Source organism: Equus przewalskii, chromosome 18 (assembly GCF_037783145.1).
Source record: "Equus przewalskii isolate Varuska chromosome 18, EquPr2, whole genome shotgun sequence".
Lineage (NCBI taxonomy): Eukaryota > Metazoa > Chordata > Mammalia > Perissodactyla > Equidae > Equus > Equus przewalskii.
In genome coordinates, this window is record NC_091848.1 from 13,966,969 (window position 1) to 13,979,027 (window position 12,059).

Here is a 12,059-nt window from a genome sequence, read left to right on the forward strand (position 1 = left end):
TTCATCAGAAGTGTCCAGTGTGGATTTGGTTTTAGTTATCAAGTATAACATTCCACTGGAATGCTGTTTAACCTCATGCCTCTATTTCTAGAATCCTAGAATCCTAGTCCAGTGCCTGGCATGTAGTGGGTGCCTGATAAATATTTGGTAAAACAATGGATGATTCTCTTTGTTCATGTCCTCTTGTTTGGTGCTGTTTTAGAAGGTACCTTTCAGCTAAGTTCTTTTGGGATATTGAAAATCATAGACTCTTGAAACCTTTTGTACCAAGACCTTGTTCTAACAGTCACTTTAGCTTACTAAACTGCCCTCCTTTGTGAAGGAATTTTGCTTTTGTGTTTAATCACATCTCATTAAAAATCACCATGGCGTTCATAACTTTAGTAGTTTATAATTTGGTTTCTGCTGGATTTTTTTTCTCCCTAATTTTTAACCATGTAGACCACATGATGATACAGTGGATTTGCTTAACCTTCCTGAAGCTACTTTGAAAAGTGTTTTAAAAATCCTTACCTCTGTATCTTGGTAAGGATGTACCCAAAACTCACAGCTGCTGCCTTTGTGTAGGGGAACTGGGGATTGGATGCGAGGGAAATGTGCTTTTGTTGGTTGTCTTTGAAAGTTACCTTTTGAATTTTGTGCTATGCGCGTGTTTTATCTAATTTTTGAAACTCACTAACCTATGAATTTTTCATCAGCTCTCCCACTTCTGTTTTGTTGCCAGATTCTTAGACGGTATAATCAGCTCGCTAAGAGAGCATTGTCGTCTTATCATCGCTTTCTATCTGAGTCTTCTTGGGCAGATTACTTAACCTTTCTCAGTCTTAGTTGCTACATCTTTAAAAGGGGAACACCACCTACTTCACATGGATGTTGGAGGCTAGATAAGAATTAGTGTGCAAATACTTCAACGTGCCTTTGCCCCACCAGGCTGAAGTAACAGCTTCGGAGTTCTTCCTCCAAACCTTTCTCAGAAAGCAGTCGTTTAGTGCTTGCAACACATTTTTCCCCCTAAATAAAGGGTGTTATGCGTGGCTGTTAGGTACCCAAGTGGTTGCACAAATGTGAGTTTAATTCATAATAGAGCTCTAAAAACAGAATGATGAAATACATTTTGGATTTTGTTAAAGGGGAATCTCGAAGTCATGTTAAAGCACCAGTATTACATACAAAGAAGCTGAGACGCAGAGAGCCTATGCAGGAACACCTGGGACCACAGCCCTGAAAAGCAGTAGGAGCAGTCAGAGTGCTGGGGGGGTCCTGGGAAGGTGGTAGTGCCGAGGGCTGGGGAAGGAGCGAGCTTCTGGTATTAGGAAGGGAGGCACATCTTCTGACTTCCCATCTCTTCTCCTACCACCTTCCCAGGCAGCTTGAAGCTAGATTGGTGGGGAGGTAGGAGGTCCTAGACCTGGAGGGAGCTTTAGAAGTGACCTTTTCCATTCTTGGATTATAGTTTTCTAGACTTTTCTCTCAACATCCTATAGAAGGATATAAAGAAACAGCCATGAAAGTCCAAATTTCACTGAAATAGTATTTTCAGTTATTCTCACCCTCAGATAAAGTATGTGGCAAAGTTAGCTTGGATATGTGTGAAAATAAGGGCTCATAGCTTTGGAATGTTTCCTTGTAAATGCTAGACTGTCATCCTTGGGATGTCAGCAAGGGATGAGAGATTTATTGTGCCAAGGGTACTGGAGTCTAGATGTTCTGTTAAAAATATCTAATTATGTCTGCAAACTTAAACACTTTTTTTTTTTTTTGGTGAGGAAGATTGTCACTGAGCTAACATCTGTGACAGTCCTCCTCTGTTTTGTATGTGGGATGCTGCCACAGCATGGCTCGATGAGAAATGTGTAGGTCTGCCCTGGGATCTGAACCTGCGAACCCTGGGCTGCCGGAGCAGAGCATGCGACCTTAATCACCATGCCACTGGGCCAGCCCCTAAACACCATTTAAAAACAACAAACAAAGCAAACAAACCCTTGGTTAGTAAACTTTTTTTGTAGATGGACCCATTCTCCCTTTTATTAATATTTGCAGAACTGAGCTGTTATTTGTGTGTGGATGTGGATCTGAGGTCCAGATATTGTGTATATACAGTGATGTAATTTTTTTCCTTTAGTTTTTATGTTTCCTTAAAGATTTGGGGCATATTGGGGGGCTATGGAAGCGACCTCTGTATATTCATGGAGTTATGTAAGCAGCCTCAGATTACATATAATGTTTACATATCAACCTTAGATACGTAGATTTTTTTTCTCTGTCAGCAAATAGTGCCTTCCTGATAGAGTAGTTTTGAGTTCAGACATGACTATGCTTTGCCATTTAAGCAAAGCCAAATTAAAAAGAAAAAAGCATCCATGTATTCTTGAAGGCAGGGCCTGTGCATAAGACTGCTTGGCGTCCCTCCTTGCTCTCTGGAGCACAATTCTTTTTCTTTTTTTTTTTTTTTCACAATTCTTTTTTATTTATTGCTTGAACCGTTTATCATTATTTATTTTAATCCAGAGTGGTGGTGGTGGTTCTAATCTAAAAAACTCCGTTTCAGAGGATTTCTCTGTGGATTCAACATTGCCACCTAAATCTCCTATGTTTCTAATTGGATGCAAAAAGCAAGAATGTTTTTAAGGTTAAGAACTTTTTCAGACAGCTGTGATTTAACTTCAGTAATGAACCCGTATCAGACAAGAAGACAAATTCCAGACTATTTGTGCCTCAACCAACCAGCTGGCTGCATACCTGCAGGTCCTGCTCATGTCTCGAGAGGTTTTTCTGCGTGAGCAGTTACACCGCTCCTCCTTTCATTCAAGTGGCAAGCCGTGGCAAGAGTCCTCCGTCACAGCTGTGTAGAACTCAGCTGTAAAATTAGATTTCATTGGCATAAAAACACCGCGATTACCATCACTATTTGTTCAATATATTCTTTTTTCAACGTTTGACTTAGATTCTTGCCCTCTCTTATGCAGAAGGCTCAGGTTTACTCCTACAAGTAAGAGAAATGAACAGGTTTTTAGAGTTTGAAGAAACCTGTTTTTAGCTTTAGTTTAATCTGTACTAGGCAAGCAGGGGAGGCCTTGGTGTTTGAAACAGTCTGTTCAGAGCAGAAAGGAACCTTAAAGGCTAATCTATAACCTTGTCATTTGTTGAAGAAGAAGTTAAGTTCTCAGGTTCAGAGCTAATGATTGGCAAACCCCGGATTAGAACTCCGATTTTCCAATACCAGTCCTGAAGTCTCTACTATAGTGCTTTTTTTTTTTTTTTTTAACCCATAACATACTGGTCCTTAGAGCTGTTTTGAGTGGAGGGGCTGTGAAAACTTCTAATAAAAATCCTTACTCCTGCTTAATATCCTTTTTTTGCACAATTTAACTTGATTTTCAGAAAAGCGAAGGAGAGTGTTTGCCTGAACCAAGTACCTTTCCTCGTGGTTTCCCAAAGTGTACTGGAGAGATGAGTGCAAGGAAAAGCACTGAAACCACCCCCAGCTTTTTCACGTCCAATGGCAGTGCCCCACATCAGCTTCATAAATGGCCACGTGCTAATTCCACACGTTGAGAGCCAGGGCCACAGGCACTGGGTTAGCGGTGTTTGCAGGAGGAGGGGAAGCCCTGCTCTTCCGGCTTCGGGGGGCGGGGGTGGTGAAGACAGGCAGGTGTGTGTTGATGGATGAGCAGGTTTTTCTCAGTTTCCGAGGTAAAGAAGAGTGCAGTGTTTTTATTTTATTTTAATCCTTTTTTTCTTTCTCTTGATGCTGTTGGTGTTTCCATCGTTATTATCAGAAAGCTGTTTCTGGTTTTGCTCTGAAGGCTGGAACTGTTTTAAGAGTTTCTAGGTCTTGACATAAGGGGTTTACCTTTCAAAACTGGCATGGGGCAGGAAGGAGAGAGGTTTTTCTGGTGAGGAAAATAAAATAGTGATGATACTTTGACATTCCACTAACTGTTTTCTTTTTTTCTTCTCTTTCTCCATCTCTTTCCCTCCTTTCCTCTTTGTCTTTCTAAAGCTTGCTAACAGAGCTTAGAAGGGAAGACCACACATTAGGAAGTTGTCAGTCCTTGTGACTGAGGGCATATATACATAAAGGCCACCTGTATGGGGGCTGGGTGCGTGAAAGCAGTTTTTCTTTCTTTTTTCTGTTCTATATGATTCTCTGTCAAATTTTGACTGTTTCAGATTTTTCTTTTTTTGCTACAGCCATGGCACAAACAAGTATAAATCAGCTGCACAAATGTTTGTCGTAATAAATTTTTATTAGGCTTAGGTTTTATATTGGAACCCCTTTAGAAACTTATCACTCACAAAACATTAACTGTTTGATAGTTATATTGTTTGAAAAGAGAATACCGTAGTTTCTTAGTAACCTCTCAAATCTTGCTGCCTCAGACACGGCACCGCAAAACAACTCCTGTTTCCTGTGATTCGGTTAAAGTCTATCAAATTGTCATTTTGACTACTGATGTTGTTTTTCTCACCTTATTGAATGGGGTGGGGGGTGGAGTTTGTTTATTGCCATTATACGAATGGCCAGAACATTTTTCTAATATGTTGGTGACGATTTTCTGAAACCTGGCCCACAATACATTCTCACTATTAGAAGTCAATTGGTATCTTTTAGTTGAAACGGACACTTTTTTGAAATCTGAATCAAGCTATGATTTTACTAATGTGCTCACGACAATATTTTTCTCAGACTGAAGGAAGAGCAGGTAGTAAGCAAAATGTTTACATGCTCTTTAGATTATGTGAAAGTGATTGGTTAATGTACATTTTATTGGAAAAGATACAGCTTTATGGAATTGCAGTTCATTTGAGTGGTATGAATTCTGAAGATTATTTATTAGATTTTTTACTTCATTGCTATATACGTCTCTGTAGTTGGTGGATTTCCATCCATTTCCTGTTCATCAAACCCATTTGGTTTCTGAAAGGGCATTTTGAATTGCAGAATGAAAGCAAAAAGTAAAAACTGATCATGTTCATTTTTTTTATATTGAGGTATAATTGACATACAAGTGCTTTCTTAGTATTACTTAATATTGCATTACTTAATGTTGGCATTTACTTTTTAAACACTTCCCTGGGATAGTTTAGAAGGCAATCAAAAGCCCCATCAGGGTGTAGGGAAGTGAGCCTGGGAGCCTGAGCCTCAGCGCCGCTCCAGAGCTCTGCGTCCAGCCGGGCCGGCTCATTTGGCTCTGATGGTTAGACTTTGTTCCTTCTGCTGTTACGTTTCTTTTTCTCTTGTCATCTGAAACTAATTTGCGTACTGTACTCTTAACTCACATCTTGAATTAATGTAAGGAAGTTTGGGTCATCGGCCCACGGAGTGAGGACCAGGACATTTTGTTACTAATTTGAAGGCCAGGTTCACAGACTTAAAACTCTCCCACCAGTGATTAGGGCTTTGGTTTCTTCGAGTTAGAAACTCTTCCTAATATATAATTGCTTTCTCTGGCCTTTGGAAATGGATCTGCGGTTCTCTCCTGAGAATCAGGTTTTTCACAAAATTGGCCAGTATGTTTCTTAGTATAGGCTGGGGCCAAAATACCATGGCAAACCTTTTTAGACTTGGAGTGGGGGAAGCAAAATAAGAGGAAAAATTAATGAGCCAGTAGCCTAGAGTAATGTAAAAACTGAAGACCCTTTGTAATAGTCTTTTAGAATGAGGTGTTCTGTAGAGGCTTTGGGGGTTTATTTGGACAGAGTTAAATGTCTTACTAACAGTGAGGATCTGTCCGTTCGGTTTTTCAGAGTGCCCAGCCCCCACTGCATTAGCGCAGGAGTTCTTGGTAATGTTGGGCCTTCCTAGCAGGTAACAGACATAATAAACGGCTTGCCCTCTTAGGGGAGAGGGAAGTTAACCACAGTGCTCACGTGGCATCCTCTCCCTGTCAACCAAAAGAATGGAACTGACTGTGCATGAAGCACTTGTGGTTTCAGTGTTAGGATGTGTGGTTAGGGGGAGAGGTTGTGACGGCCTGTGGTTGTTACCAAATTCTTTGAAATGGAGGTATGGGTAAGAACAAAATGAGGAATAGGAGTGAAATCTTGGAGCTCTGTGTGGGGAAAAAAAAGTTCAGAGGGTTAGAAAAAAGCATTGTAGTAGAGATCATCTATTGTCTATTTGTTTATTCTGATTAGTTTTGCAACACAGTTGTTCTTCATTTGTAAAGAGGAGTGGTCTAAAGAATGCATTCATTGCAAGAACTCTGTTGTGTGTGAGGGGGACAGTGTGGATGTGGTACAGCCTTGAGTGAAACGCGGGAGTTCTGTGATAGATTTGGCCGGCTCAGAGACACATCTGTCTAGGGGTGAAGGAACCAAGACCTGGAAAATGAGTGTTTTGTCAGGGTGATTTCTCATGAGGCTTTCTGACGGAATGAAAAACAGTTACAGCTCAGTTATCCAGAGATTCCACATCGGGCCCACTCGGCTTCCCTCAGAACTGACAGTCAACAAGTGGTCAACGAAGATGGTGCAAGGGACAGGCGGGAGCTTCTGAGACCCCACAGAGACTGTCCCTCTCTCTCTCTGTGTGTATCACTAACAATCTGGCTTCCCAGCCCCAGGGAGACGTAAGACAGCAAATTTAGGATATAGCCCTTAGATTTGTGGGAGTGTGTTTGGTTTGTGGTACTGTTGAATGAGGAACAGAGAAAAAAACCCCACAAATTGAACCTAAAAACTCGAAGTTGCGGTGAATTTCTCTGGATATGTAAGGTCAAAATGCTTCAATAACTCTCTAGTACGTTACCTCGTGACTGAACATGGCATTGTTGTAAACAGTGACCCTACATCCCTAAGACAAAATAAAGTTGTGGCCAGCCTTCTCTATAAGGAAGTAAGAAAATGGGTAATTTCCATCCACAATCACTACAAATAAAGTAAGTTTTTGATCCTTAAAGTTAACTGGATAGTAAGCCTTCCACATTCATTGCTCCATCTTTTAATTCCATTTAAAAAGTTTTGTTGGCTTTCTTAGGTATGTCACGTGCTCTGGGTCTCTTCAAAGCGGTGGGGTTGAGGCACACCTGTTGACATTGAGTGCCTGTGTAGTTTTGTCTGGGTTACCAGTCAAAACAGAGGAGCCTCACTTTTTGGAGAGCTGTCACCATTAAATGGTTGATGCATGGCACACCTTCCCAAGGCTCCTGGCCCCGCTTAACCTTATTTCAGTGTCAGCGGTTAGGGCGGAGTGGTTTTCCCTGTCTGTAAACTGAATATTTGACTTTCCATTGGTATTTGGAAAACTTGTTACTTTTTCCCTCCTCTTCACTAGGAATAACCAAAAAGATACAAGTATGTATCCTAAGTCTTATGTCTTGCATCTGTGGTTTTCTTTTGTAATTCTCCTTCTTGCCTTTTCTCTTGTCCTTTTTACAGTCCGTGGCACTAAATTCTTTTTCCGTGATAATTTAAGGACAGGTTGGCAAGCAGTGGCCGTGTTAAATAGCTGGGCATTATCTTGCCTAGAGATAAACTACTGCTTTTTCTATATGTCACTGGCATTCCAGGCAGCTAGGAGTATCCTCTGTATGTGCGTGCAGCACAGAAATGGGCATTTAAGCCCTGTTGGCTGCGTGTACCACCCCATCCAGGTGAATCTCTTCCCCTGTATTCCAGTCAGAATACAGTCTAGTTTCCCTTTGGTGAAGCACTGAGGGATTAGAAAACAGGCTTTGGATTTTAGCAGGCTGGTGGCCTAGGGAACAGAGGAGCAACAACTTTGGTTATGAGAAGTGAGACTCTCTGGCAAGGTTCACAGTGGCTTTTATTCACTTTATTCATTCTTCCCTTTTTCTCCATGGTTAAAGGTGTGGTCGTTGGCATTAGGAGTGTGTGATGTTTATCAGGTCCCACTGTGTGCCTGCGGTCTACGTATAGCTGACTTTTTCGTACGTACTGTTCCCCCGTGTCCTCCTCCCTTGCTCCCCTCCAAGTAATCTGCAGTAACCACTGCATATCTGTGAGGTGGATAATCCATCATCTAGTAGGAAAAAAAGAATAGGATTCAAGCACTTTTTTCTTTATGGAATAGCTGCATTACCCAAAGTTTCCTTATAGTTTTCAAAAGCGAATACAGATATCTCTTTGTGCCAGTGGACTTGGTTTCTTTGGGGGTTTTTGCAACCCTGTTTGGGTCCCTGTACTCTCCCGTCCAACGTCTGTAAGACCTTTGTGGGTCTGGGAGCCTGTCCTCTTATCCCACTCTCGCATAACCTGGAGTTTAACTCTCTAATTTGGACTTGACGCCTGTGCTGAAAGGTGCTCCCAGCAGGGCTGGATTGCTGTGTCTGGTTGGTAGCAGGTCTTATTGTCGAATACGACGCCAACCAGAAGGTCTCTTAAATTGGAATTGTCAGTATTAGACCTAATGTGGGTGTTGAGACATTCTGTGGTTTTAGGGACAGGGGACCAGAAATGCTCGGATTCTACCCAAGATCACAATGATCTTCTCCAGCAGTGCTTGCCCTCCCTTCCCCCAACACACACAAGAAACAATGACACATAGGAACAAAATAGTACTGATAATCGGATTTAGTTTCAAACCCCAATGTTGAAAACTTCACGTAGCTCTGAGGGTTGGACCATGTGGAACATGAAAAGCTTCAGCCCAAAGCAGGTCCTGACTAAGGGCCTCCGTCTCGCCCCCTGCCCACCTCCCAAACCTGTATCATTATTTACTGTACTCTGGCCTCGTAGAAGGACCTAGAGGCGGAAAGGACCTAGGGGCAGGCCCTGAAGTCAGTTTACTCCTGCTGCCTTATTGGGTGAAAAAAGAGAGAGCGGGTTCTATCCTTAGGCTTGTCTGTGGGACGACCAGGACTGTCCCCTGTGGGAGAGGCGCCCACTGTCTCAGGAGAGAAGAGAAGACAGAGCCACAAGTGGCACCATCACCTCACCAGCAAGTGCCTTGGAACTCTTCTTTGGGGAGGAGTGAGGAAAAGGTGGAAGTGAGCATGGGGTGCTTTGTCACCCCTAGATGTTTTATCTTTAGACCCCTAATGTAAATTACTGCCCTGTTTATTCAACCTGCCATTTTGAAGAAACATTAAATAAAACATTGTGCTTTTAAGAAATAAGCTTGTGTAATATCATCAATCTGAGGAAAGCCAGCTATTCTTTCCTGATGCACTATAGTAGGATTATGTGTATTAGAAATAAAATTGAAATGGACATCAGTACTTCCTTGTTTAACCTCCTCTAAACAGCGATGTTATGATAGTGTCAATGGAATCATCTTAGTTAATTTTATCGTGGGAGAATCTGTTTCCTACTTCAGAATAAACTATTGGGCTTTGGGTTTTGTACTTTATTTGCTTAGGAACAGAGTAATTGCCTCATAAAACAGCATGATGGTACTATTAACACTGAATTATAAGACCTGTTATTATGGAAAGTGCTTCCCTAGTTGGGACAAGACTTCGTCGTTTGGTGCTTAAAATAATTAGTTTCTCCAAATGGGGTTATAATGAATAGTGTAAAATTTTACTTATTTAAAATAAAAAAGTTTACAATCTCTTGGGTGGCTTTTATGCATCATTTAATACTTCCAGGGAAGGAGTTTCTTTTGGGTGAGATCTGCGGGGAGGGAGGTTTATTTAATGTTCAGAACGGAGGTGTTTAAGAACGAGAAGAAATATTTTATTTCTGCCACACTTTTGTGAGATAAATTTGAGACAAAGGGTTGAGACGTTAAAGGGTTTGCCTCCGTGTTTTGCCTGATTTGGATATGGCGTATTAAAGGATTCATTGACCGATTACCCTTGAATTGGAAATTTTGGGGGATTTTACTATGAATGATAAATTTAACTGACCCATACAGTGATTTGTTTCTGAACTGACCTAAAGTAGTGTGCATGTGTGTATTTGCTTATTCTTTGTGCTGTTAAACTTTTTGTGGCATAAATTTTAGGCATAAGTGAAGGATATGTAAATATTTCTTAAAGAACAAGTTATAATTCTGAATAGGAATTTATTATTTTCCTGCTGTGAATACTGAAAATTAAGATATTGGTGGCAAGTACCGTTATGGAACGAAAGTGAGCTTTGTGTTGTTTTGAACGTGCATGAAAGTCATGTATTCTGTGAAAACAGTGGAATCTGCCTTTCATCCCGATTCTGCACAAGGTGCCGTTGGTACTCTCTCAAGATGTGCACAAGTGATAAAGATATAAATATGGAGCAGGTTAAATTCAATTCAAGGAAATGATGAGAGAGAGATAATTAGAACATGGTTAATTACCAAATTAATGGCAAGGTCAGAAATTGCAGCAATTGCACTATAGGTAGTTAACCTTTGTTTACTTGTTTGGATCAACTGCCTCTGAACAGTGTTTTGATCCTAATGAGGGGGAAGACTGTTTGTATAGATCATTCTCTTTTTCCTTGTTTTCTGTAGTTACCTTAGAATGATACCACCAGTTTTTCTTTGACACTTTACCTTCTCAAAATATTGTCTCATTTTATCCTCAGAAAGATCCCTGGAGTAGGGTAGTTACTATTATTCATACATTTTTTAAATTTTCAACTAAGTAACAGCATCAAGGCATGGGAGGTCGTGTTCACATGGCTGCCTGGAGACCCCAGGTCTGTGGTCTCCCGTCTGGGCTGCTTCCTTCCTTTTGCTCTCCCTGCCTCAGGGCCTAACACAATCGTACCACACTCTCTGCTTGGAATAATTTGAGTTTCGGATGACCTCATGACAGTGCACTTAAATTGCTGACTTGTTGTCACAGGTGACTTTTTGTGGTCCTGAGTCCTTTGTAAAAAGTGGTGATTCTTTTGCAGGAAGCCAGTTGAGGGAGATTCTCCATGAATGTACGTCACCATGATGATGACCGACCAGATCCCTCTGGAACTGCCACCACTGCTGAACGGAGAGGTAGCCATGATGCCCCACTTGGTGAATGGAGATGCCGCTCAGCAGGTTGGTGTGGTCAGAGGGAAATCTAAGTCAGGGTGTCTCAGTGGAAAACGTTAGCCCAGTAATGGTTTTATTTTGAGATGGAAAGATCTGTCATTTTGAACATTAGTAGTTATAGAGGTGAGTGTTTTTGTTGTAGGATTACTATGATTTTTAAAAATATCGGAAATTGTGGTTTTTGAGAACAGCAAATCTTACCTCATCCAGTTAGTATTCTTGAAACATCAAAAAAAAAATCTGACTTTTGAAATGAATCGTTTTGAAAATATATACAAGTCTTTGGAATAAAATGACTGTTTACTCGTGTCATATGTTGTGCTCGACCGATTTGCCTGGTTGGCCGGAGCAGGACATACAGAGGTGGGTCAGGTTTTGATCTCACACAGGGGGTGACTGACATTGATGAGACCCACAGCTCCACGTGAACCCACCCTGGCTCCTGGGCAGTCCTTCCAAATGTGGAGCCTGCTGCTCAGAAAACGATGCTGCTTTATTTTCTGTAAAACTTCATTGTCACTAGTTACTTAACATGACAGAAAAGAGAAGTCATTTCTGAACTCATTCATGTAGCACTTGGGGAAAAAATTTAAATGGTAAGTAAAACTTTTAAAAATTATTAGCAACTGAACTGTTCTGTCTGATGACATATTTTTTTATTGACTTCAAAAACTAGGTTTGCTTAGTCTTGTACTAAAGTATAATTTTGTCTTTGTGCATTTCTTTAGAAGCATAAAAGTAGAAGTTTTTGTCTTATGAAAAGTAGAATTGGGGACAATTTCTTGAAAAATATTTATCCCCAATAGATTAGTAATTCAGATAAGTTAATCAGCCATTTATTTGACATCAGTATGTGCCCCCCCATCTATCGTAGTATGTTGATACTCTTTATCCATCATAGTACTTTAGTTTGTATATACCTTTATTGGATCTTACTTTGCTGCTTAATTATTTATATTACCTTCTCCTGTGTTAGACTGTAAACCTCTTAAGAACAGAGGACATCTAATAGATGCTCAATAAATGTTTGTCCGTTTAATAAACTTCATCTCTTTTTGCCAGCAAGGCGGTTCCTCCCTTCCTGTCTCCTTAGTCTCTCTCTACTGGATCATTTCCACCAACATACTGTAGTATC

The 12,059-nt window shown here is 40.8% G+C and overlaps 1 protein-coding gene across 10 annotated transcripts in view; it reads left to right on the forward strand.

Annotated features, from left to right (window-relative positions):
* The window catches only part of FNDC3B (fibronectin type III domain containing 3B), a 357,265-nt gene that overhangs the window by 57,085 nt on the left and 288,121 nt on the right, over positions 1-12,059 (forward strand). For all 10 annotated transcript variants that reach the window (XM_070583136.1, XM_070583131.1, XM_008512875.2 and 7 more), the window contains exon 2: positions 10,792-10,930. In XM_070583136.1, coding sequence (XP_070439237.1) covers positions 10,820-10,930 — 111 coding nt within the window. In that variant the 5' untranslated portion in view covers positions 10,792-10,819. The remainder of the gene's footprint in view (positions 1-10,791; positions 10,931-12,059) is intronic.